Source organism: Felis catus, chromosome E3 (assembly GCF_018350175.1).
Source record: "Felis catus isolate Fca126 chromosome E3, F.catus_Fca126_mat1.0, whole genome shotgun sequence".
NCBI classification, from domain to species: Eukaryota; Metazoa; Chordata; class Mammalia; order Carnivora; family Felidae; genus Felis; species Felis catus.
The window spans coordinates 10830904-10856950 of NC_058383.1; the positions used below are offsets into that span (position 1 = coordinate 10830904).

At 56.2% G+C, this 26047-nt stretch overlaps 1 protein-coding gene across 7 annotated transcripts in view; it reads left to right on the forward strand.

The window, feature by feature from the left end:
- GTF2IRD1 (GTF2I repeat domain containing 1) overlaps positions 1 to 26047 on the forward strand; it is a 121721-nt gene that overhangs the window by 73169 nt on the left and 22505 nt on the right. For 5 of the 7 annotated variants that reach the window (XM_019820602.3, XM_023247025.2, XM_019820604.3 and 2 more), the window contains 5 exons: positions 5046 to 5095; positions 5321 to 5377; positions 6581 to 6664; positions 11306 to 11489; positions 12012 to 12040. In XM_019820602.3, coding sequence (XP_019676161.3) covers positions 5046 to 5095; positions 5321 to 5377; positions 6581 to 6664; positions 11306 to 11489; positions 12012 to 12040 — 404 coding nt within the window. Of the gene's footprint in view, positions 1 to 5045; positions 5096 to 5320; positions 5378 to 6580; positions 6665 to 11305; positions 11490 to 12011; positions 12041 to 20580; positions 21700 to 26047 lie in introns of those variants that run through there. The other 2 variants (XM_019820605.3, XM_045047593.1) reach the window with 2 other exon arrangements.

Below are 26047 nucleotides of genomic sequence, written 5' to 3' on the forward strand. Positions count from 1 at the left end.
CATTCGGCTAAGCGTCCGACTCTTAATTGCAGTTCAGGTCATGATCTCGCGGTTCGTGAGTTTGAGCCCCGCATCGGGCTCTGTAGTGACCATGTGGAGCCTGCTTGGGATTCTCTCTCTTTCTCTGCCCCTCCTCTGCACTCGCCCACTCTCTCAAAATAAATAAAATAAAATAAAGTAAAGTAAAATAAAATAAAGTAAAATAAAATAAAATAAAGTAAAATAAAATAAAGTAAAGTAAAATAAAATAAAATAAAGTAAAGTAAAATAAAGTAAAATAAAATAAAGTAAAGTAAAATAAAATAAAGTAAAGTAAAATAAAATAAAAAGTAAGTTTAACTGCTTACAGTTTTCTGCAAGCCAAGCAAAGAAAATGGCTCAAGTGGGAGAGAGCGATGGCTTTTGCCGGGCATGGCATTTGGGGCTGTGGAGCAAAGGCTTTGCTGGGTAATTTTTTTTTTTTTTAATTTTTTTTTTTTCAACGTTTTTTATTTATTTTTGGGACAGAGAGAGACAGAGCATGAACGGGGGAGGGGCAGAGAGAGAGAGGGAGACACAGAATCGGAAACAGGCTCCAGGCTCCGAGCCATCAGCCCAGAGCCTGACGCGGGGCTTGAACTCACGGACCGCAAGATCGTGACCTGGCTGAAGTCGGACGCTTAACCGACTGCGCCACCCAGGCGCCCCCTTGCTGGGTAATTTTAAGAGACCGAGCCCTTAGTGTACTTACTTTGTTATTTCTCATTTTAAAACTCAGCAAAACTACTGTTGGGAGTATTAAGTGACAAAGAGCCACCTCTCATTTTAATCTTACTTTAGGAAAGGGTGCGTTGGGGGGCGATGTAAATGTTCTAGAATTAGGTAGAAGGACAGCTGTATAAACAACTTTGTGAACGTGCTGAAAACCACAGATTGGTATACTTTAAATTTTTTTTTAATGTTTATTTATTTTTGAGAAAGAGAGAGAGAGTGTGAGCAGGGGAGGGTCAGAGAGAGAGGGAGACACAGAATCGGAAGCAGGCTCCAACTCCAACGTGGGGCTCGAACTCACGAACCGTGAGATCATGACCTGAGCCGAAGTCGGACGCTTAACCGACACCACCCAGGCGCCCGAGATTGTGTACTTTAAAGATGAATCTTATGGTATATGCATTCCATCCGAATAAGGAATATGTATGTACCTCATGTATATGTATGTAGATATGCATATTAGCGTGCTGGGCCGGCAGTAACAAAGCGTAACAGACATTTATCTCCCCTGGCTCTGGAGACCGGAAGTCCAAGATCAAGGTGCTGGCAGGTCGCGTTTCTCTGGGGGCCTCTTTCTCTGGCTTGCAGGTGGTCACCTCTTCACTGTGCCTTCATATGGCCTTTTCTCTGTGTACATACATCCCTGGTGGCTCTTTCCATGTGACCTAATTCCTTCTTCTTATAAGGGCACCAGTCGGGATGAGGGTCTGCCCACATCCTCATGTAAATTTAACCACCTTTTAAAAGACACTGGCTTCAAATACAGTCACATCCCAAGGTACGGGGGGGTCCGGGCTTCAATATATGAAATTTGGGGGAGATATAGTTCAGCCCATAAAAATATAAAGTTGACCTTTGAACAGTACAGGGATTAGAGGGGTGTCTGGGTGGCTCAGTCGGTTAAGTGTCCAACTCTTGGTCAGGACCTCACAGTTCATGAGATTGAGCCCCATGTAGGGCTCTCTGCTGAGAGTGCAGAGCCTGCTTGGGATTCTCTCTCTCCCTCTCTCCCTTCCCCTCCCCTGCTCGTGTGCACGCACACACATGTAAGCATGTGTTCGTGCACTCTCTCTCAAAATAAATAAACATTAAAAAAAAAATGGAGGTTAGGAGTCCTGACACCCCCAGTCCCCATGCAGTTGAAAATTCACGTATCACTTTTGACTCCCCAAAAACTTAACTACTTACCTCTGAAACTAATGTAACATTGTATGTCAACTATAATCAGGCATAAAAAAAGAATAGGAAAAAGAAAAAAAGTAACTACTAATAACCCACTGTTGACCCGGAAGCCTTACCAATAACACAAACAGCTAGTTAACACGAATTTGTATGTTGTGGGTATTATATACCATATTTTTACAACAAAGTAAGCTAGAAAAAAGAAAATGTTCAGAAAATGTAAAGAAGTGGGGTGCCTGGGTGGCTCAGTCGGTTAAGCGTCCTGACTTTGGCTCAGGTCATGATCTCGCGGTCCAGGAGCTCAAGCCCTGAGTCGGGCTGTCAGCACAAAGCCCACTTCAGATCCTCTGTCCGCTCTCTCTCTGCCCCTTCCCCACATGCACGTGCACTCTCTCTCAAAAATAAATAAACATTTAAAAAAAATTATAAACAGAGGGGTGCCTGGATGGCTCAGTCGGTTGAGCGTCTGACTTCGGCTCAGGTCATGATCTCACAGTTCGTGGGTTCGAACCCCGCATTGGGCTCTGTGCTGACAGCCCAGAGCCTGGAGCTTCGGATTCTGTGTCTCCCTCTCTCTCTACCCCTCCCCCACTCGTGCTTTGTCTCTGTCTCTCTCTTTCTCTCTCTTTCAAAACTAAGCACCAAAATTTTTTTTAAAAACTTATAAACAGAAAATGTACAGAAGAGAAAATGTGTTTACAGTACTGAACCGTATTTTTTGGAAAAAAATCCGCATGTGAATGGACCCACACAGTTCAAACGCATGTCCGTCAAGGGTCAGCTGCACATTTGTATATATGAGAAGTCATCACCTGCAGGAGACATCAGTAATTGACCAACACACTTTCTGCCTGTACCTGACCTCCACATCCTTGTGGAGGACATACTTTGGACAACGTCTACCAATCATTACAACTGGCACAAATCAGATTAAACTTTCTAAACTTTTGTTCGGAAAGCTTTCTTTATACCCCGATCCTTGAGCTTGTAAGCCAGATGTTCATATTCTTTGGTGCATTCTTGTGGGGAGAGGACCCCTTGCTTTCATCAAATTCTCCAAAGTTTAGAAACCTTTTGGAAACTTAAAATCTTGGGTGGGTTCACACGGATAGGAAATCGCTACCCGGGAGTCGTGGCGGAGGGCTCTGGCTGATGTAACGCTACAGTGAGTTCTGATCCTGACCACAGGGCATTAGCAGATGCCACAGGTTCAGGGCATGGTCTCCAACAAGACCACGCCCATTTCAGACCCCAGCTGCAAGTTCAGGGGTCCTTAGGCCACCTACACTTCTGAGCATCTGGTCCTAAATCTGAGGCTTCCCACAACTCCACAACTCCCCTGCAAGTTCAGTAATTAGCTAGAACAACTCCCAGACCTCGGGAACGTGCTGTATTACAAATACCGTTTTATATGAAGGGTACTGACCAGGACCAGCCAAATGGCACTCACAAAAGGCGAGGTCCCCATGTTATCAGGGCATATGTCACCCTCCAGCCCCGAGTTCAGTGTCCATGATTATAATTGGGATTCTTTCCATAGGCGTGCTCGATCGGGTCATTGGCCATGTGACTGAGCTCAGTCTGTAGAAATTAGGAGGATGGGCTGATAGCAGGTGGCTCAGAGCCTCAGCCCTCTGGTCACGTGGTCAGTCTTCCAGAATCCCAAATCATCTCCCTAGCATAAACTTCGGTGTGATCCCAGGGTCCCAACCAGGAATAATAATAACGAAGACGCTCCCGTCACTCGAGAAATAACCAAAGATGAGAGTTTACCTCCCAGGAACCAGAGACAGAGACCAAAGTCTTTATCATATAGCACGGATTCTCAATGCCCTGTTTGTAACGCAGACTTGTCCAGCTAGAGCAGGCCTATCTGCTCGAAGAAAGGGAGGCGTGTTCTAGAGTCTGTGGCAGGCTGAGGATGTTGGGGAGGTCAGGCTGGCTGGAGGAGGGCTGACGGGCCAGGGGGGACGATGGAGTGGGACGGGTAGTGGAAAACTACTCCTTCGAATCTCCTGACGGGTGTCGTGGGGGTGGGGTGCTGGACCAGGGTTCAGTGTGAGTATGGGTCTGTGGGCGAGGCTGCTGGGAGAGGTAATGACCTCTCCGTCACGGGGGTAACCAAGAAGTGGCCCAGAGGAGACCCTGCCTAGAAGGGAGACCAAAGGCCAGACTCAGGGCACCCCCACCCCAGGTCAGGTGGTCAGTGGATGAGGATTTGCTGCCTTTCCTGGCAGCAGGCACGTGGGCACGTGCCCCGAGCCGGGCTCACAGGGCCTGAGGGAGGAGGACGCACAGCCCTGCCTTGGAGCCCAGCCTCAGGGGCCAGAAGAGGCCTCAGGCTGCATTTAGAAACTTCTCCACCACTACCTCTTCCCCTTCTCCTTATGGGGAAACTGAGTCCCAGAAAGTGAAATGACGTCCCCACTGTCACCTGCGAGAGTCAGGAGCCGAGCGGGGCTCCCGCTGTGTCAGACGAGACAGCAGAGGCCCTGGTGGGGCGGTGCCTCGGCCATGAGGGGGGCGGGGGCGTTTTCGGAGCCCTGCCCGATCCCGCTGTGTGGTCCTGGGCACGTTGCTCAGTCTCCGCATCCTGTGAATGGAGTGATGGAAACAGTGCCCGCCTCAAGGGGGTCGAGAGAGCGCGCCGTGACATCTGGGGGGGATCTCTGTGGGGTCTGGAGATGCAGGTATTAGTGCAGAGCTGGGGTCGGTCCCCGAGGCCCCGACTGCAAGTGGCCCGGCAGCTCTCGGGTGTCAGCCGGAGACCCGGGACCTGCCCTGTCGCTCTGAGATCTTGCTGCCTGCTTCTGCACTTCAAGCTGGCCCCTGGGGAAGCATCGCAGAACTGAGCGACAATGGCAGCTCCACGTGGTTGGGGCCAGGCTGACCTCCCTCTGGGCGGGGTCCTCGGAGCCCAGCACAGCCCCCCCAGTACCCACACGTGGGTCGGCAGGACAAGGGCGAAGGACGGGGACCCCACACCTGGGCTGTCCAGGGCTGGGAGGGCCTGTTGCACGGCTGGGTAAGCTGAGGCCCAGGGGTGCAGACTGAAGCTATACCAGGAAGGCCCGGAGGGGCCTCAGCGATTGCCCTGCTGTGGTGTTTTCCAGACCCGAGCTGCTCACCGAGGGAGTCAAAGAGCCCATCGCGGACAGCCAAGGTACCCCGTTCAGGGACGCGGGCTGAGGCGCCCGCCGGGCGTGGGAGGGGTCCCAGGTCTCTGCCACCATCCCTTCTCCCTCTTCCTCTCTCCTGGTCCCGCCTCCCCTGGCGTCCCCCACTGCCCTCTCCACCGGGATCCCCCCCAGAGATACTGCCCCTGTCCCCGGGTCCCAGGAGCTGGCTGTTCACCCTGGCTTCTCTCCTCCCCCTTCCCCGCCCCCAGAGAGGGATTCCGGGGACCCTCTTGTGGACGAGAGCCTGAAGAGACAGGGTTTTCAAGGTAAGGTTGCAGCTCAGGATGGGGTCCACTGTCCCAGTGCCATGACCTTGACCTGGCTTGGCTTTGGAGGGCCAGGCTGCGGGTGGGAGGGGCTGGCCCCCATCGTCACGGCCTGGGGGTCTGAGTGAGGCTGGCTGGCAGGTGGGCGGGAAGAAGAGTCTCCCTAAGAGTGCAGGGGGATGGCAGGGTGCAGGAGCGCACCCACTGTCCCCTCTGGGGAGGCGGTCAGCTGTGCTCGATGCCTGAAGCCAAAAAAGGGCGAGGTCCCCAAGTGCAAGGGGGTTCTATGGACAAGGAGAACCGTGGCTGGGCCACGAAGAGGTGAGGGACAGTGAGTGGGGCGGAAGATGGATGGAAGGCGGGAGAAGCTTGAGCAAATGCAGGGGAGAGCCAGAAGCAGGAAGTCCACGTGCCGAGTTGGGACAGCTCCGGGGTGTGGCCGTGAGTCCCCGAGGGTGGGCTGTTCCCCGGGTGGCCCCTGGGTGGTCCCTGCGGCTCTGAGGAGAGAGTGAGGTCAGCGAGACCAGCCCAGGGAGTGGGGGGCCCAGAGATAGGACCCCAATCCCAGGGGGACGGCTGCTCACTGCCCTGTCTCTCTCCCTCCCGGGCAGCCAGAACTTGCCGCAGTGAGGGGCGCTCACGACTCCCACCCCACCCGTGACTCCTTGTACCCAGCCTCACAGAGGACTGGGGTCCTCACCGTAACCACCCCCACCACCACTCGACCGCCCAGAAGTCCACTCCCTCCCTCCCTCTCTCTCTCCCCGGGCTGTGCCAGGCCGCAGTCTCTCGAGGTCAGGGGCCTGTCTGGGGCCCCCATGGCATGGGCTGGCACGTGGGCTCCCTGGCAGATACCCCGCCCCCCCCCAGGTGAGAGAGGGACCCGGGGTGGCCCTCCCCACCGAACCCCTGCTCCTAGCCTGCTCTTCCTCGTGCCGTCTCTCACCTCTCAGGCTTATTTACTGGTTTAGTGGTTTTCAAATGTCAACAATTAACTAAATTTCCCACTCGTTGCTGTTGTCACAACAGTGTGCGTCCTTCCGGAAAAAACCTACATCGCCGTCTAGATGTTAGTTCTGAAGGACTCTGAGGGGCCCGCTCTGAGGAGGAGTTCCCCATAATTAGGCAATCCTATTCCTTAAAAGTCCCCAAGTGCCTTTTAATTGGACAGCCTCAAATCCGTAATTGTTTTTCACTTTGCAGAAAACTACGACGCTCGACTCTCGCGCATCGACATCGCCAACACGCTGCGGGAGCAAGTCCAGGACCTGTTCAATAAGAAATACGGTGAGCCCCGGGGTGCCCGGGCGGGAGGGCAGCCTGGCTGCCGCGGGAAGAGAGGCAGACGCTTCCTGCTGGTAGCCGTGGTCATTTCTGGGGAAACCGTTCGCTCGCTCACAGGCATTTCTTGAGCACTTACTATGTGCCAGACGCTGGGGATACGGTAGCGAAGAAAACAGAGGCCCTGCCCTCTTGGGCGCTGTAGACCAGCGGGGTCAAGACTGGGCTTGTAATTCGAGAACTACACACAGGGGTGTCTGGGCGGCTCAGTCGGTTAAGCATCCGACTCTTGATTTCAGCTCAGGTCACGGTCTCCATGATTCTCGAGTTTGAGCTTCATGTCAGGCTCTGTGCTAACAGCGTGGAACCTGCTTGGGATATTCTCTCTCTCTCTCTCTCTCTCTCTCTCAAAATAAATACACATAAAAGAAAAAAAAAACTATAGGGGCGCCTGGGTGGCTCAGTCGGTTAGGCATCCTTCTTCAGCTCAGGTCACGATCTCACGGTCCCTGGGTGTGAGCGCCGCATAGGGACTCCGTGCTGACAGCTCAGAGTCTGGAGCCTGCTTCCGATTCTGTGTCTCCCTCTCTCTCGGCCCCTCCCCCATTCATGCTCTGTCTCTCTCTGTCCCAAAAATAAATAAAAAACGTTGGAAAAAAAAAATAAAAAAAAAAAAGAGAGAGAGAATAACTTGGGTACCTACCTTCAATTGGGAGCCAGGGAGGCCTCTTTAAAGAAAGAGGCCTCTTTAAAAAAAGAACTGAAGGGGTGGGTAAGGAGTTACTACCAGAGTATGCAGGAAGGGCAGTCCAGCTGAGGTCATAGCACGTGCAAAGGCCCTGAGGCTTATCCTAGGAAGGGGCAGAAAACTGAATTGGGGGAGTAGAGCTATAGGAGAGGGACCCTGTAGAGGTGGCCGGAACACAGACACCCCATCACCTAGGGCCTTTAGAGGCAACCGTGTTCTTGGTTTTGTATTTTATGGTGAGGACTGAAGTGACACAAGCCACTTTGTAGTTTTTGTGGGTTTTTTTTTTAATGTTTATTTTTGAGAGAGAGAGACACAGAGCACAAGCTAGGAGGGGCAGAGAGAGAGGGAGACCCAGAATCCGAAGCAGGCTCCAGGCCCTGAGCTGTCAGCACAGAGCCCGACGCGGGGCTCAAACTCACGAACCGTGAGATCATGACCTGAGTCGAAGTCGGGCACTCACCCGACTGAGCCACCCAGGCACCCCGCCACTTTGTGGCTTTAAAGCATCTTCCTGGCTCCCCGTGAGAAAGGTGAATGGGGGCAAGAGGGCAGGGTGGGGAGGCCAGCTCGGAGGGTGGAGCCGGAGTGATGGCGGCCTGGGTGGCCCTGGCCGGGATGCCGGAGGAAAGCGGATGGGATCAAGGTGAGCTTCAGAAGTAGGATCAGTGGGCGAGCAGGGAGGGAAAGGCAGGCGTCCGGTTTGAGTCCTGGCTTGGAGAAAACAGGCCAGTGCAGTTAACACTGCACTCGGTCTCGAGTAACAAAAACAAAGTCGCACTGGCTTCAGCCAATCAGGGGTGTAGATCGGCTCCTGATCCTGTTACTATGACCACAGAGCAGATCACCCCGAACCGAGCAGCCTAAAATAGCGGCCACTGGCTCTTTCTCATCTCTCCACGTTTCCACGCCGTCCCTCCGCGTGGGCTCCCCAGCATAGCGTCTCCAGGACAGCTGGATTTGCCGGCCGGGTGGAAGCTGTTGCCTTTTGTGGCCCAGCCTCTGAGGCTTGTGCTTCGTCACCTCTGCCATGCTCTATTGGCCGAGGTCATTACAAAGTCCCCACCAACCCAGGTTCAAGGGGAGGGGACACAGGCCCCAGTTCTCTGTGGGGGAGAGTGTCGATGTGACGTTAAGAGGAGCACGTGGGATGGGAGAAATACTGGGGCAGCCGTCTTTGGACAGTATAACCAGCCATAGCTCGTAGCATGGGAAATCCAGCAGTGGGGCGGCCTTCAGGACCAACTGGATCCAGCAGTTCAGAGATGTCCTTGGTGTCTTTCCACCAGGTTGGCATCGTCCCAGGCTGGCTTCCCACTTGCTGGCAAAATGGCCACAGCAGGTTGAGACATCCCACCTATGCCTTGCGGAAGCGGGTGGGAACTGGCTTTTCCGCGGCCTTTCTCCAGAGAGCGAGGGGTTTCTTTCCTAGAATTCCCTGAGCCCTCCCCTTGCTTCTCATTGGCCCCCACTGAGTCCCATGTGCATCCCTCACCCTATCCCTGTGGCAGGGAAATGCCACGTGCTCACTGGGTTACTGGGCCTGTCACTGTGACAAAAGGGAGGTGGGGGTGGAGACAGGTGGACACCCACTCTGTCAGCTAGAGAGAAGGGGCAGCACCCTCACCAAGAGGGGACAGCTTGAAGGGGAGGTGATGGGTTCCATCTTGGATGTGTTGAGTTTGAGGGCTGAGCAGAGATGAGCCGTAGGCAAGTGGAGATCCAGTCCGCCGTTCAGGAGAAGGGTCTGGATTGGATGTAAAAATTAGGCCATTGGGTAGAGGAACAAGAAAGAGTAGCCAGACCAGAGGCCGAGGGGCCCTGGTATGTAGAGGTCAGGTCCAGGCAGTGGCAGAGTGACCAGAAAGGTGAGAAACCAGGAAAGTATGGGGTCACGGGCATCAAGGAGGAGGCTTCAGGGAGGGGAGCGCGGTCACCTGTGCCAAACTTGGCCAAGAGAAATGCAGGCACCCTGCAGGCCACGGGTCATTGGAGCAAGAGCCGTTTTGGAGGTGAGAAGTGGAGACAGCAGGGTTCCTGTTTACGGATCATGGGTATACATTTTCCTTTCTGTCCCAATTATTTTTCATTGCCAAAACGATCTCTTAGCAGGGCGCCTGGGTGGCTCGGTTGGTTAAGCATCTGACTCTTGGTTTTGGCTCAGGTCATGATCTCACGGATCGTGAGTTCAAGCCCTGAGTCGGGCTCTGCGCTGACGGTGTGGAGCCTGCCTGGGATTCTCTCCCCCCACCCCCCGCCCCTTTCTTCGCGTGCACACACGCATGTATTCTCCCTCTCTCTTTCACAATAAACTTACCAAAAAAAAGATCGCTTAGCAATACCTACCATATAAACTAGTCAGCAACAAAATCAGGATAAAGAATCAAAAAGACGGGAAATCTATCAAAATAGAGTGGATTGGCCGTTGCCAGGGCACAGGGAAGTGGGATGGGAAGTGACTGCTGCTGGGTACAGGGTTTCTTCCTGGAGTGATGGATGCATCCTGGAATTAGAGTGTGTTGATGATTTCACAACCTCCTCGAAAAACCACTGGGTTGCATAAGTGACACCAGTCATTTTTGCGGTATGGGAATTAGATCTCAATTAAAAAAACAAGAACAGGGGCACCTGGTGGCTCAGTCGGTGAAGCGGCCGACTTCAGCTCAGGTCCTCATCTCGCGGTTCGTGGGTTCAAGCCCCGGGTCGGGCTCTGTGCTGACCGCTCAGAGCCTGGAACCGGCTTCGGATTCTGTCTGTCTGTCTGTCTGTCTGTCTCTCTCTCTCTCTCTCTCTCTGCCCTCCCCTGCTCATGCTCTGTCTCTCAAAAATAAATAAATGTTAAAATTAAAAAAAAAATTTTTTAAATAAAAGAATACATCCATACATACGCACATAAATAAATAGACAAGCAAAAACAGGCCGGAACACTGGCAAGAAGCCAGGGGAAATACGAAGGCACAGAAATTCTGTACTTGGTAGATACGGATGTCAGATCAGGCTGTGAGTTTCCCGGGAGCCAGAGCAAAAAGGGAAATGTGGCCAGTTATGCAATTCCCAGTGTCCCTGAGATAAAAATTAGTTTACTGCACAGAGAAGGTTCAGCTGTTCCTCCTCGTGCTGAGTCGTTCAGAGATTTTGTCTTCAGAAAGGGACATCCTGCACCACAACAAGCCCCTTGGAGGGACCGCAGTGTGCGCCTTCCCTCTGCCTAGGAGGGGCTCCACGGTGGCCACCATCCAGTCAGCCTCATGGCACCCAGGCCTGCACCTGTGCCCTCGCTGCTGTGGACAGGAGCCACGGGACCGGCCGTGCTGTGCCTCGGGGACGGCCACTGACAGCAGGCGGCAAGCCCCGGTGGAGGGTGGCTCAGCAGTGGCCGTGCTGCCCCAGCACTGCCCCTAGGCCACCGTGAGACCCAGCACGTTCACACGGGTGCACACGCAGAGGGCTGGTGCAGGGAGCAAGGTTAAAGCCCAGACGCAGACGGAGGGTCTCAGGTTTGAGCCGAACCCTGCTGGCCTCGGGCTGGCTCCGCCCTTGCTCCCAAATGCAGTCTGCCCTCAGGCCAGGATGGTCCTGAACCTGCGCGAGGCAGCCCCGGAGGGGAGGGGGGCGCTGGCCGAGGGCCAGGTCTCCTAGGGAGGGGCCCGCTGCGCCCACAGGTACCATCCCGGACAGGGGCTCGCAGCTTCTCAGGCGGTGAGGCCGAGGAGCCTGACCCGCTGCCCTCTCCCCAGCGCCTGGAGCCATATGAGCCCTGCCCGCTCCTCAGCCCCTCAAGGACACACACCGCACCCCTGCACGACCCACTGCTGACTCCCGGGCCCCTGCCGCGTGCCCCCGTGCCACACTCCAGCGCTGCTCTAGCTTCTGATGACACATCTGTCCCTCCTCCACAGGAGAAGCCCTGGGCATCAAGTACCCGGTCCAGGTCCCCTACAAGCGGATCAAGAGTAACCCCGGCTCGGTGATCATTGAGGGGCTTCCCCCGGGCATCCCCTTCCGAAAGCCCTGCACCTTTGGCTCCCAGAACCTGGAGAGGATCCTTGCAGTGGCTGACAAGATCAAGTTCACGGTCACCAGGTGCTCAGGGGAAGGGTGAGGAGGCAAGACTAGCACCGGTGGGGGCCCTTTGCCTTTCCTTTGATCTGGTCCTGCCTCGTTCTGCCCTCCTTGCTGGACAAGGCAGCTTTCCGGTGCCATCCTGGGTCCCAGTGGGGGACAGAAAGGTGGCAGAGGGCCGGCCGGGGTGCAGGGAACCCCACTCAACCACCATGCAGCAGGGATAACCCTCATGACACCTCCTACCTGCCCGCAGCACCCACTCACTGCCCCCCCAGCCCCCAGGAAGGGCGGTCAGCCCACATCAGAGGGGAGATCCCTGAGATGAGAGACTTGCCCAGGGGTCACAGAACCACCAGGGTGGGACTAGCAGGAGGCCCCGGTCACCAGGCCGCCCCCTGGTCAGCGTCCTGCCCCAGTGACGCCTCCCGGGCATCTTGTTAAAATGCCGTTCCAATGCAGTAGGTGTCGGGTGGGCCCCAAACATTTCCGAACTGCTCCCAGGTCCTCGCTCTGATGCCCCCGTCTCTGTTTCTCTTCCAGGCCTTTTCAAGGACTCATCCCAAAGCCTGGTAAGAGGCACCGGCCTGGGGGGCAGGGGGGGCTGCTTGGCGTGGGGGGCCGGCCGCTGCACTGGGGGCCAGAGGCCAGAGCCCAGATGCCCGTGGGACACCAGGCCCTGCCCTTCCGTCCTCCCACGTCCTCTGGGCACCGGCCCCGGGCACGAGGAGGAAGGTCACGCTGGAACCTGAGCCAGAGGAAGGCCCAGCCAGGGATCAGGAGGGCAGGTCGGTGCCCTCCACTCCTGATTAGGGGCCGGGTTGACCTGAGTGTGCGGGTGAGGTTGCTGGCAGGTGGTTTCTAACCACAGAGGGAGGGGCTTGCGCATAAGGACCTGCGAGCGAGCGAGCTTGGTGGTAAGATGCGGGTAAGTGCTTACTTGGCCTTGAATGGTAGGATGCTTCTCCTGATCGCCTTTCCAGGCCCCCGCCCCCTCCGCCTCCTCCATGGGCTGTGCCCTGGTCCTCCCAAACCCTGAACGAGAGGGGCGCGTGGCTGGCTCGGTGGGTGGAACATGCGACTCTTGATCTTGGGGTCATGAGTTCGAGCCCCATGAGCCCCATAGAGATTACAAAAAAAAAAAAAAAAAGGCAAAAAACCCAAACCCGGAATGAGCAGGGGTGACGTGACCATCTCGTGAGCGCTCTGGGCCGCCCAGGGTCTGCGGGGCTGAGGCTGCATGTGCTGAATCGTTGACCCCAGAACCTGTGTGCGGAGAGACTTGTCCCTGACCTCGCCCCCGCCCTGGCACCCGCCCCGAAGACGCTGCAGCTGCCCCTCGCCCTTAGGGAATGTCGCCCTTAGGGGGGCTGCACTGATGTGCTGGGAATGGAGGAGTGCCAGTGCCTGGAACCAACACAACCCGCAGGACAGGAATCCAGTCTCACGGTCACGGAGACTGGTCCCCTTGCCCACCTTGGTGCACACTGACCCCTGCTGCCTGGAGCGTTCAGTCCCTGGGCCCAGGCCTGGCTCGGTGAGCTTCTGGGGAAGGAGAGGCCATCAAACTGCAAGGGGACAGGACTTACCGAGGGGTGTAGTGATGGGGCGACTGCTGTTGTCCCGTGGGGACCCTAAAACGGGGAGCAAGAGCAGGGACTTGCACAGCTCCCTTCTCATCGGCCGTGGGAGCCACCCGTGGCCCCTGGCCTGTCCCTGCGCCGTGACAGACTGCTCGGCCCTCTGTGGACCTGCTTTGCTCCAGGACCGTGGTAGACAGCCTGTGGTCCGCTCACCCGCCCTGCGGCAGGGGCCCAGTCTGCGGCATCAGGCCCGGCTGGCTCCAGGCTCCGGGGCTGCTAGACATCAGTGCTGAGTGCCCCTGACTCAGCTCCCAGTCACTGCCTGGCCCACCTGGGTTTCTGCCTGAGTCACTGTCATTGCTGGGCAGCAGAGAAGGAAGGACAGAACAGCAGCGGGAAGAATGGCCAGGCTCCTTCGGCTTAGGGAGAGCAGAAATGCAGCGAGGTGGTCTGTGTGCTCCCAGCCCCTCCTTCCAGAAGGAGGCGTCCTCGTGGGGGCCCGAACATGTGACTGCTTGACTGCTTGGGCCGCAGGGCGCGTTCTTTAATGAGTTTGGAAAGCAGGAAAGGAAAAGTGATTCGTGACACCTAACGTGTCCCGGGCTGCAAGACGGGCGCTTTGCACTGTGACCTTTTCCTGCCTGCTTTGTGCGGGGGAAGAAACTGAGCCGGGGTGGGGGGACATCGGCGATTTGCCCAGCTGCCCCACCTGTAGCGAAGGAGCTCCAGAGCCCGCCTGCCTGCAGGGAGGCCCCGTGATCATGGGTGGCCTGGGATTCAGAACAGCCACCAAGCAGTGGCACGTCTGGGGCCGGGAGAGGGGGGGTCAGCCAGCAGCCTTCACGCAGACCGCAGGGTTTCTGGGCCTTTCCGCTAACGAGGGTTTGCCCTCCAGCTCGGGTTGCTCGCTGGCCCACTGGCTGTTGGGACAGCTTCTTGAATCTCAGCCACTGCCCCTGGAGGGGGGCGGCTGCCCCCCCCCCCCAGCCTCTGTGCCAGTCCGCTTGGCCACCCACCCACCCGGCCTTTGCTTTGGCTCTTCTGTGCGCAGAGAGCGCCCTTGGAAATGCTTTGTCTGCCCACGTGGTATGGAAGAGGGTGGCAGGCCGCCCGGAAGGGGAGATGGGGAGGGAGCTCTGGGCCAGCCCTCAGGAGGGAACCTGCCAGCGCCTTTCCAGGCATTGGCATCCCCGGCCGGCGGCAGCCTGGAGGGGCCGGGACAGACGGGCTGGCGAGCCGGCTCCGTGCTTACTCATGTCACTCGTCACGCTGGGCTGGGAAGGTGTCCAGGCTCCTGGGGCCTCCGAGGGTTCACCGGAGGTCACTTGAGAACCGTTCCCGTCCCGGACAGTCGCTGAAGGGAATTGGAGCAGGAGCTCAGGTCTCCGGCGGCATGTTTTCAAGTGCCGCGATATGGGGGAAGGTGGGCTGAGCCAGAGGCAGGTGCCCTGGGCACGTGGAGGGTGGCAGATCATCTGATTTGGGTTGTGAGTAGATGGCAGCATGTGAGCCGTGGGAAAGCACGGGCTGGTGCTCAGACAGACCCGGGTTCAAATCCCTGCACCGCCCCCTTACTAGCCAGGTGACTCTGGGTTCATTATTTCACACCCCCAAGCCTCCGCTTCCTCATCTGTAGGATGGAAAAAGGCATGCGTGCCTCCTTGGGTGGGCAGAACTAGGTAAATGGGTGGGCGGGGGGGTGAGGACTGTTTTCGCCCCGCTGTCCTGGGGAGGCTGCATCCTGACACCTGAGTGAGATGTTTGTAAACGCTTCGGCCCTGGGCCAGCTGTGATGGGAAGTGCTCAGCCACTGGGGGGGTAGCGGTGGTTGTTCCTGGGGCTTGGGAAGGCTTCCTGGAGGAGGTGGCACGGAGCCAGGCCTCGGAGATGAGCCAAAAACAGTGCGTGGTGCTATTGATGCAGGGCCCAGCCTCAGTGAAGGCACAGAGGGGCTGTCGGGGGACGTGGCTGGAGCACGGGTCGGGGGGGTGACACCCCATGGCCAGGAGGGTGTGGCATGTCATGACAGAGACATCTATCCATCCTGGGCACAGTGGGGCCTTCAAGACATTTTCCTGTTTCTTTTGTCCTCTTCCAAAAATATCGAATGCAAACTCAGAAGCACAAGACATGTAAAATTGAACCAGATTTCTACCGAAAGCCCCCCCATTGCGTAGTGGCAGAATCTGAGTCCATTGAGGATTCCCCTTTCCCCTGGGCCTGTGTCCAAGTTCAGGAGGGATCTGTAGTGCCGAGGAGTTAGGTGGAGGGCGCCCCCAGTCTTGAATGTCACGTGTCTGCATTGGTACCTACAAGATATCCACGGACATCTGTCCGTGCAGATGGCTGGAGAGATGCCCTTATTCCTACCCGTTGAGGCTTCCCCGGGGCCTGGAACCTTCTGTGAAGCCCGCGCCTCTAGCCCCTTGCACACTGTGGAGGTTTGAGCATGAGCAGGCCAGTGACTGGGGATGGCCCTTGTCGGCGGGCCATGCAAGGATGGGAGGGTGGAACCAGGTCGTGGGAAGGTGACTGTGCAGCACTGGATGGGGGGGGGGGGGGTGGTGTGTGTGTGCAGGGGCGTGAGGCTTGGGAAGGGTGGGGGGCTTCCTGGGAGGAGATGGCTCTGAGATTTTCTAGGTTGTTTATCAAAGGCTCCCTTAGAAGCCTTTCCTAACAGGACCACCCGAGAAAGTGAATTCTAAAGAAAACCGTTCTGCTTTGAAGATAAATTGGTCGTTAAACCTGGGCCTTTTCACAATCCTTCCTGGATCTGTGGACGGGGCCAGAGTGGCGCGAGGGGTACGGCCGTTCCTGGGCCCGTTTTGTTCTGGGTCAAAAGAGATGATCCCAGAGGCCTGTAAGTGTTGCCCCCACTGGGGACATCACATCTGCCCTCAGGGTCTCCGTTTCCCCACTGGCGCCTAGTAGCCCTCTCTGCTCATGCCGAGTGTTGGGCGGGAGCCTGGCCAAAGAAGATGGCGTCGGGCGAAGTCTCAGAGGACAGTGGGTGGGATTTCGGGCCTCTGGTCAGGAGAGCTGTGGGCTTCACGGACCCCTAAGGGGAGGGATGCTGGCCGGAGGGGGCCTGGTAGGGGACCCGGGCTGCTGAGGGATGGCAGGACCAGGCCCTCTGCTTGTCCTAGAGTGAGCCCAGCCCTGCCTTCAGTGGGCCAGGGTGACCCAGGCCTCAGGAGCCCTAGTGAGTGAGGCCCAGGGGGGATCCACGCTGCAGAAGTTCCTTGCCCCCTCGCTGGGCTGCTCCCCACCTCGCCTACCTGCGTGCAGGGCACAGAGTTAAAGCAGGGAGGCGGGGTGGGGCTGAGAGGCAGGTGGCTGGGGAGCCCTAGGACTCTCTGCCCTCAAAGTCCCAGGCACTCCGCTCTCGGGAACAGGTGCGCACCAGGGGCCACAAGTCATCGGGCCCCCACAGAGCACAGCGGTAGTGTTTGTCACAGAGAGGGTCTGGGTGAGCCCGGAGTGTGTTGTCAGCAGACCAAGTCCAGGCACTTTCCCCAAACCCAGAGGGTCCCCCCCCCCCCCCACCGTGAACACCCAAGACAGCAGAGGAAGCTGATCAAGGGAATGCTGGGAAGGAGCAGTGGCAGCAGAGGAAGGAGAGGCCCTCAGCCCAGGGAGCTGGTGTAGTAACAACCCCAGAACATTCTAGCAGGTCATAAAACCTGAAGGGAAATGCAGATATGTGCCCATGGTGGAAATTTGGCAAGTGCAGAAATCTAACTGCCCAGATGGCTGTTCATTTTTATGATGATACATTTCTTCCAGATTTTCCCCCGAGCTTATTAATTTTACATCTCACTGTTGTTCTTTCTATAGATTTATACACATACACACACTGGAAACATAAGCATTTTCCGATATTTTTAAAGTGCCTTATGATATTCCCTCATCAGGCTGCATCATCGTTATATAACTGCCCTGTCCCCTAACTGGGGACATTGGGCGACTCCTCACACACCGTGGACACCTAACATCCGTATCGTGCTTCTGATCTTCCGATTACAAAGCCTTCCCACAGCAGCCCCCGTGCTCTCCCCCAATAACTAATCTTACTGGAGGAAACCGAGGTTCAGAGAGGTTAAGAAACTTGTTCGAGGTCACACAGCATGTGCCCATGCCTCCCCAATCTTTTATCCACACTGGGTGGCTCTTTGCTGCCCCCTTCTGGCTACCAGCATCTATAACATTGGTCCTGCCTCTCCCCCCTCAGGCTCACAATTAATCCTTTGGGTTTATTTGTACAAAAAAAATATATGGAAGAGGCGCCTGGCTGGCTCAGTCAGAAGAGTATGCAACTCTTGATCTCAGGGTTGTGAGTCTGAGTCCCGCATAGGGTGTAGAGATTACTTACGAAAAAAACCATACACACACACACACACACACACACACGCACGTGCGCGTGTTCATATATAGTGCCGGATTTATGCCAAGCAAGATCTAGGAATACAAAATAGACAAAAAATCTCTACCCTTGTGGAGCTTTTTTTTTCTAACGAGAGAGACAGATAAATAAGGACAAATAGCAACATATTTGATAGTGACAAGTGCTGTGGAGACATACAACACAGGACTGTCAAAAGGACACTTTTAAATAAGCCAGCAGGAGTTAAGGCCTGAAAGGAAATGAGGGTATGAGCCGGGTAGAAATCCCAGTCGAAGCATCTGCGGGAGGAGGCAGTCCGTGCAAAGGCCCTGAGGCCCTGGACATATTTTGAAAGTAGGGCTAACAAGATTGACAATAGAGTGAGTGTGGGGTGTGAACAACAGATTTTGTCCTGAGCAGCTGGAGGGCGAGAGGGATCGGGGTCTGAGTGTCATCCAAGTGGCTGGGTTGGAGAAGCAGGGCTGCTGGAGACGTGCCGGGCGGGAGCCATTTTGCACGTAATGCATTGTAGTCACGACACCAGATCACAGTGGGGAGAGTGTGGGCAAGTGGAAGGGGTCGAAATGTGAGCTCTGTCCCTCCTGCGTGTAGGGGTTGGAGAGCTAAGGAGAGGCAGGTGGCCAGAAGCCAAGTGAGAGTCTTACAGAGTGACCACCTGGGCCAGATGAAGTATGGGGGACCTGAGACTGGACCGGGGGGTGAGCAACCCCCAGAGGTCACCCCTCACAAGCCTACCAGGTACATGCTGTTATTCCCATTTCACAGCTGAGCACACTGAGGCTGCGAGAGGCAGCCTGGCTTAGCACGGAGCCAGAGTCGTACCCAGGTCTGTGCTCTTCTGGAGCCTGAGCAGGGGGTGTTGGGCACTAGGGGAGGAGGGTAGCAAAAGAATGAGGCTGGAATTACGAAAGGCCCGGACCCAGACTTTGCTGGTGACTCAAGCTTTATCTTGTAGCATCGGAGGCTTTTTTTTTTTTCTTGGTCAATGAAATGATAGGATTCGAGTTGAATTGTCTTACAATTACCATGGCAACCGTGAATCCACCCACCAGGGGTGGATTGGAGAAGGCAGAACTGGGGCATCCAAGCCAGGGAGGGTTGCGGAAGCTGACCCCAGGCGGCAGGCGGCAGGACCTGGAGACAGGTGGCGCTGGGATCTAGAGGTGGCAGCAGTGTGGGAGGGAGGGCAGGCGGAAGGTTCCAGAAGGGTGATGATGATGGTACCTTTGCCCAAGGCTGGGTCTTTGGGCCCACGAGACATCCAGGGGCAAATGGGCACTTGGTGGGACCCGATCGGTGCTTTAGAGCAGGCTGGCGACGGGGCTGGGCACACTCTGTGTGAGGGTGGCAGGTGCCGTCACCACTGAGGCCAGTGTGTCGCCAGCGGAGAGGGCCCACGGGGCACACTGACCTCCAGAGGGCCTTGAAGGAAAAGAGTCTGTGAAGGAACAGAGGGAGGCGGAGCCCGCGGAAAGGAGGTGGAAGAATTTGCTGGTAAAAAGAGCTGAGAGCAAGGTCCTTCTGGGCAACACGAGCAAGATGAAGAGAATCACATTCTAGAACTTTTCTCAAATAGCAGTGGCAAAAAGAAAAAGAAAAAACAACCAACCTTGTTGGGTAGTGAGTTCCCTGTCCCTGGAGGCATTTCAGTGGAGGTTGAGCAGCCACTCAGCAGAGAGACCAGTTCCCACAGGGTGTGCTGCTGGGGAGGGAGGACTGGCTTTCCCAGCTGGAGCCACCTCGGCTTGACCTGCACCTGCCAACCTGGAGAAAGGGAAGTCCTGGCCGTTTCGAACCTGGAAGGGCTCCGAGGGTCCTCCTCTCGCACCTCAACACTTCCCGGGGCCTCCCAGCTCCCGAGCTTCCCCGGGGGCCCCCTCTGGTGTTTGGAAACCACATGGTAACCCCGAGCTGGGTACAAGGCCCGGCCGCCCGGCCCCCGGCTCCTTCCTGGGCGAGTGCACTGGTTCCCTGGGGACCCAGGCCCGCAATCTCTCCTCTGGTTCTCCCCCCACCCCAGAGGTGCAGCCCTCCCCGCCAGCTCGAGCGATGACCAGCCGGGGGCCAAGAGGCAGGCCCCCCTCCTCCCCACTGCCACCCCAGAGCCGGGGTCCGGGTCCCAGTGACAGAGCAGGGCTGCCGACTTCCTGTGTGACTCCAGCAAGTCAGCTTTGCCTGCCTGGGCCTCGGTTTCCCTACTTGTGGAACGGGAAGGTGCCACGCCAGGGGCGTCCTGGGACGCGCGGCCAGGGCCGGGAGGGGAGGGCCGGGTGGCCCGTCGTGTGCGGGAGGTGGCGAGGCGGAGAGGCCGGCCAGGCGGAGCGTGGAGGGCCTGGAAGGCCTGGCTTTGCAGCGTGGACTCGACCCTGCAGACCCGGCCTTGGCAAGCCCTTCCGCTGACGTCCCCGAGGCCAGAGCCAGAGCCCCCCTGGGGGCAGAGCCGAAGTTCCGGCGGGGGTGGGGGGGCCAGCTTTATCTCGGAAGTCCCCGACAGTCTGCGTCCTAAACTCCCCACTGAAAATTATTTTTATTTATTTATTTTTTTTTTTGAGAAGGAAAGAGAGAAAGAGCATGAGCAGGGGAGGGACAGAGAGGGAGGGAGACAGAGAATCCCAAGCAGGCTCCGCAGTGTCAGCACAGAGCCTTATGCGGGGCTCGAACCTATGAACCCTCAGGTCGTGAGCTGAGCCACAATCAAGAATCAGATGCTTAACCGGCTGAGCCACCCAGGTGCCCCTGAAAATGAGTTTTAATTTAAAGAACTGCGTTCAATTATTCCGCTGAGGAAAATAAGTAATCGCACTTCACCCGCTTTGCACCCCCAACACGGCCCGAGGCCCCGTTTGAGAAGCTTGGCTGTGGGTGTGGGGCCTCTCAAGCAGAGGGCTGAGGGCCTGTTTGCAGGGGGGACAGGGAATGGCATCTCTTGTCATTGTCCCCACCCCACCGGGGCCCCTCCTAGGTCTCTCTGTGGGGTCTCCTGTCACTCAGCAGGTGCTGGGGGGAATGGGCTTCTTGAATGAGGGGGGCCTGGAAGCCAGCATGGGGGCGATTCTCAGCACAGGATGGAGGGGAAGGGGACTAACAAGCAGGAGCAGTGACACGTCCCCTTCTGCGCCCTCAGGAAGGTTCCACCGCTTCTGAGCTGCGTGATCTTGGACAAGTTAACTTCCAGGACCTGGAAGGTCTCTGGACCTCCAGGTCACACAGAGCAGGGACCCCAGCTCCTTGGCCCCCCAACCCTCTCCCTTCAGCCGCCCGGAGGGTCATTTCTTCTGGCCCCTGCCCCCCTCCCCGCCGTCAGCCCTCCCACCCCCTCCCCACCCTTCCAACGCTGTCACGCTCTCGAGAGCTCAAAATAAAACCATCCTTTCTCAAGTTTCTAAAGATATCACAGTTCCAGCGCCAGCCACATGTTTCTCCGCTTAATTATCTCTGCTTTTCTTTGTTAATTAGGCTCCAGTAACGATCTCCCTTCTGCCTTCCCTGGAAGATCTGGCATCTGCAGGGCGGGGCGTGGGGGCCCCTGTGGGCAGATGCCCCGCTGCCGGGCCCAGCCTTGGCACACCGCCTCCTTTCTTCCAGGCGGGGCAGCTCGGTGGGCGGCTGAACGGTGTCACGTCGGGAGGCCTGTGGGGAGCTGGGTCCCTGCAGCGCCATCCCGCCCCTGGCTTGGCTAGGGGTCCCAGCCCTGTCCTCCCCGGGCCCTGCCAGTTGGGGAGGGGGCCCCACGGTTCTTAGAGATCCTTAGACTTGGGGGCTCCACGGAAGGAAGCCGTGGGGGGCTTCAGACTCTTCTGGAACATCGCAGAAAACCACACAGAAGCCAGTCTCTTGGCTCAAACCACCCAAGCTCATGGGAACAGCCAGCACCTTTATCTGGGCTGGAATGAGATCGACTCGAAGGGTCGCTGGGCACCACGTGAACAGAAGTTTCTCGCTGGCTGATAAATGCATCTTTGAGCCACGACAGTGGAGGTGTGGGGGCCAGGCACCAAGTATAGGTCAGCACGTATGGTTGACTGGCTGGACTCCATCTTTCCAGCCTCCTAGGGAGGGGTCTGGCGACAAGAGGCCGCCTGGTGGGAGGTGGGGGTAGGGGACACACAGCCCTAGCCTTCTGAAGCCCCCCAGGCACGGGGACTGGGACAGTCCTCTTTGGGAGCCCAGGTGTATTACTTCGTCCATGAACTGTTCCAGGGTGTCTGTGGGCTGGTGCTGGGCTTTTGATCAACACCAAGTGGAAAAAAAAAAAAAAAGCCTTGCTTCATGGAGCTGACCTTCTGGTGTGGATGCAGAGAATAACGCACAAAATGTAAAGAACGTTCAATGCGTGCTCAGGAGAAGCGGGGAAGCAGATGGGAGAGGTGGAGTTTATTTTTAGGGGGTTGCAACATGAGGGAGGCGGTGGCCAGTGAGGGCCTTTGAGTAATAAAGCAGGCGGTAGTGAGCCAGGGGGCTAGGGAAGAGCAGTGCAGGCAGAGAGGAAAATCGCAAAGGCCCTGGGGTCACCTGCCGGGGCGTCAGAGGAAGGAGGTAGGAGGGGAGGTGGAAATGGAGAGGCGGCAGATTATGTGAGGCTGGATAGAACATTGGCTTTTGCTCATTCGCTGGGAGCCAGTGCAGGCCTCTGAGCAGGGGGGAGACAGAATCCAATTTAGGACTGAACAGAGTCCCTCTGGTTGCTCGGTGAGGACAGACAGGCTAGAAGCAGGAAGAGACGGAGGGAGGTGGAAGTCACAGCCCAGTGGTGGTGCCCCTGGCGGGAGCAGTGAGGACAGTGGGGAGTCAGCGTCTCCAGGTCTAGTTGGTAGCTAAGGCCCGCAGAACTTGCCGGAGTCCCGTCTGACCTCGGATTCCAGCTGGGCTTCTTGGAAGATAAAGGTACCAGTAACTCAGAGGTAGCCGAGACGGGGCAGGTGCAGGAGGGTTGGCGGGGGGGGGGAGGGGGGGTAGAGTGTCAGCACTTGATTTATGCCGTGTTGAGTCTGGGGTGTCATCCAGTAGCATTTGGATACACAAGTGGGGGGTCCAAGGGAGCAGTTGAACTTGAAGGATCACCTGGTGAATCAAGCCTGTCGCTAGTATTGAAAGCCCTACAACAGAATGAGATCATCAGGAGTGAGGTGAGTCGCAGGGCTGTGGCCCTGGTGCCCTCCAGCAGTCCTTTGTGGGTCAGGAAGATAAGGAACTTGGCGAGAGGAAGGGGAGCCAGGACGGAGGGGTGCCCTGGAGCTGGGCGGAAAACCCCGTTTCTCCCTGGGGCAGAACCTTCTCCGCTTGTGGCTGTGAAAGCCCCACGTGGCCCAGAGACGGCTGAATATCTCGCAGAGACGTTGGGGTCAGGCTCTAAGCAGTGGTGGCTCTGCGGTGGCCCCCTCTGCAGGAGTATAGATGCCACACAAGACAGGACAGGAGAAACCGGTTGGCCCCACGCGCTCCATGAATTAGGGGAGCCCCAGGTTCCCGTTATGTGTTCTGTTCTAGTGAGCAGGTTCCCCGTGACGTCTCTGGTGTTTGGAAACGGGGAGTGTGGCAGCAGCAGAGTGGACCTTGTGTGCCGGGGGAAGGAGGACGGGTTTGCCCCACAGAGTCCTCAGCAGGTTTAAAGCAAAGGAATGACAGGGTCGGATAGACTCTTCAGAATGGTGGACAGGGCTTGCGGAGCAGGGAATGGGCTTGGGGAGGCCAGGTGGAAAGTTCTCGCCACAGTGAGAGGGGCCGTGGGCTGGGCCTGCAGCAAGCGTCTCTGGGAAAGTGGCCCATCGTGGGGACCGCCTGCATTTGTGGATGGCGTGGGGGACACAACGGGTTTGCATGGGTTTCCTGTGGCCGCTGACCCAGATCACCCAAGCTTAGGGGCTTAAAACGACACATTTCTTTTTCCCCCTTAGACTTGTAAGGGTAAGAAATCCAGAATGATTCTTTTTTTTTTTTTTTTTTTAAGTTTATTTATTTTGAGAAAGAGGGAGCGTGCAGGAGGTCAGAGAGAGAAGGGGAGAGAATCCCAAGCCGTCTGCGTGCTGTCAGTGCAGAGCCGGACGAGGGGCTCGAACTCACGAACCATGAGGTCACGACCTGAGCTGAAACCAAGAGTCAGCCGGCCACTCAAGCAACTGAGCCACCCAGGCGCCTCCCGAAATGAGTCTTAAAGGGCTCGGGTCAGGTATCAGCAGGGCAGGTTAACTCTGGAGGCTCTGAGAGCAGAATTCTGCCTTGTCTTTCCCAGCTTCTAGAAACTGCCTCCATTACTCAGCTTGTGGCCCCCCTCTGGCTTCAGAACTCTTCACTCTGACCTCTGCTTCTCCCGGCCCAACCCCTGCCTTTGACCTTCTTGACTCCTTCTTACAAGGACTCTTGTGGTTACATTGAGGGCGCACCCAAATAATGCAGGACACCCTCCCCGTCTCAAGAGCTTTACCTTAATCACACCAGCCGGTGTCTTCAGCCCCTTAAAGAAACGTAGTCACAGGGGCGCCTGGGTGGCTCAGTCGGTTGAGCGTCTGACTTCGGCTCAGGTCATGATCTCAGGTCTGTGAGTTCAAGCCCCGAGTCGGGCTCTGTGCTGACAGCTTGGAGCCTGGAGCCTGCTTTGGATTCTGTGTCTCCTTCTCTCTCTGCCCCTCCCCTGTTCATGTTCTGTCTCTCTCTGTCTCAAAAATAAATAAAACATTAAAAAAAAAAAAGAAACGTAGTCACAGGCTCCAGGGACCAGGACGAGGACAGCCTGGGGGCCGCTACTCAGCCCGCTGTGGGGTTGAAGGCAGCTGAGGTTTCTCTCCTGAGCCAGCAGGTGGAAGGGTGGGGCCTGGGACCTGAAAAGAAAGCCCAGGAGGAGGGTCGGGTGTGAGGCTGTTTGGGGATATGCAGAATCAAAGGTGCTCCAGGAGGCAGTTGGAAGCATGGGTTTGGGGGGTGCAGGTGCAGAGACAGGGAGGAAGGACTGCAGTGTGGACAGCGTCCGAGGACCTGCTCTCCCCTCCCTGATGTGTAGAAACCAGGTTCTGAGAAGGAGTCAGCACGATCATAAGCCTGGGGTTTGGACACTCCCCCATCCCCACGTGTTTCTCTGTGCCCTCGCCTGTGCCTCAACTGCCCGAATCTGTCCGTCTTCCCAATCGGGTCTGCTCATCACGCTTAGTGCATGGCATTCTGGGCCTGGCTGGTCGTGGCCACGGTTCAGCCTAGGGCTTGACTGGCCTTGGGTCAGGGCTGTCGCTCGCCCTGTCCACTGTGTAGCTGGGATGTCAGAAGAAGGAACAGAAGAGAAGGAGGTGATGTCCCTCGGGAAGGATCATGTGTGCGGCTCGCCCCAGGATTGCCTGTCCTGGATAAACCCCCATGAGAAAACCTGGTTCTAGATCTGCTAAGCCTGGCTGGCAGGTTCAAGCCATAGGGCTAGAGGAGGGTGTTGTGTTGTGTTTTGTTTTGTTTTGTTTTGTTTTAATTTATTATTTTTGAGAGAGAGAGAGAGAGCACAGTGGGAGAGGGGCAGAGAGAGAGAATCCCAAGCAGACTCTGTGCAGACATGGGGCTCGATCCCACGAACCGTGAGATCATGACCTGAGCTGACATCCAGAGTCGGATGCTCAACTGACTGAGCCACCGAGACGCCCCCGGGTACCTTTGTCAAAACTGAGAAATTGACGTTGATCTGTGCAACACGATTAACTACGCTGTAAGCTTTATATTTAGATTTTGTGAGTTTCTCCACTAATGTTTTTTTAGGTTCTGGAATCCAATCTAGGATACGACGTTGCACATAGCGCTCATTTGTTTGTTTTTCTTTTTTTATATATATATATTATTTTCTTCTTTTTAAGAGAGTGCAAGTGGGGAAGGGGCAGAGAGAGAGAGAGGGAGACACAGAATCCGAAGCAGGCTCCAGGCTCTGAGCTGTCAGCACAGAGCCCGATGCGGGGCTCGAACCCACCAGCTGTGAGATCATGACCTGAGCTGAAGTCGGACGCCCAACTGACTGAGCCACCCAGGCGCCCCAATTTGTTTTTATTTTCATTCGTATTCCTGCTCATTTGTCTTCTTGTTAATAAATACTACAGTGAACGCCATGATCCCACCACCATCCATCCAAGAATTAGAACAGCACCAATAATGTGCCCCCCGCCCCAGTGCTCTCCCTCATCCTGCCTTCCTCTCTCCCCAGAACAAATACAGCCATCCCCCCTTATCTGCGGTTTCATTTTCCGCGGTTTTGGCCACCCACAGTCAACTGCGGTCCAGAAACAGATGACTGTCCTGATAGATCGTCAGAAGCTCAATAGTAGCCTAACGCTACATCACAACGCCTACATCGCTCACCTCGCCTCCTCTCCCCACGTAGGCATTTTATCATCGCACGTCATCGCAGGAAGGGGGAGTACAGTACCCTAAGATGGTTTGAGAGACCACGTTCCTGTGACTTCTACGACAGTATATTGTTCCAGTTCCATTTTATCATTATTGTGCATCTCTCACTGTGCCTGATTTGTAAATTAAACTTCATCATAGGTATGTGTGCATAGGGAGAAACCTCCAGTATATAAGGTTCGGTACTATCCACGGCTGCAGGCATGCCCTGGGGGTCTTGGAAC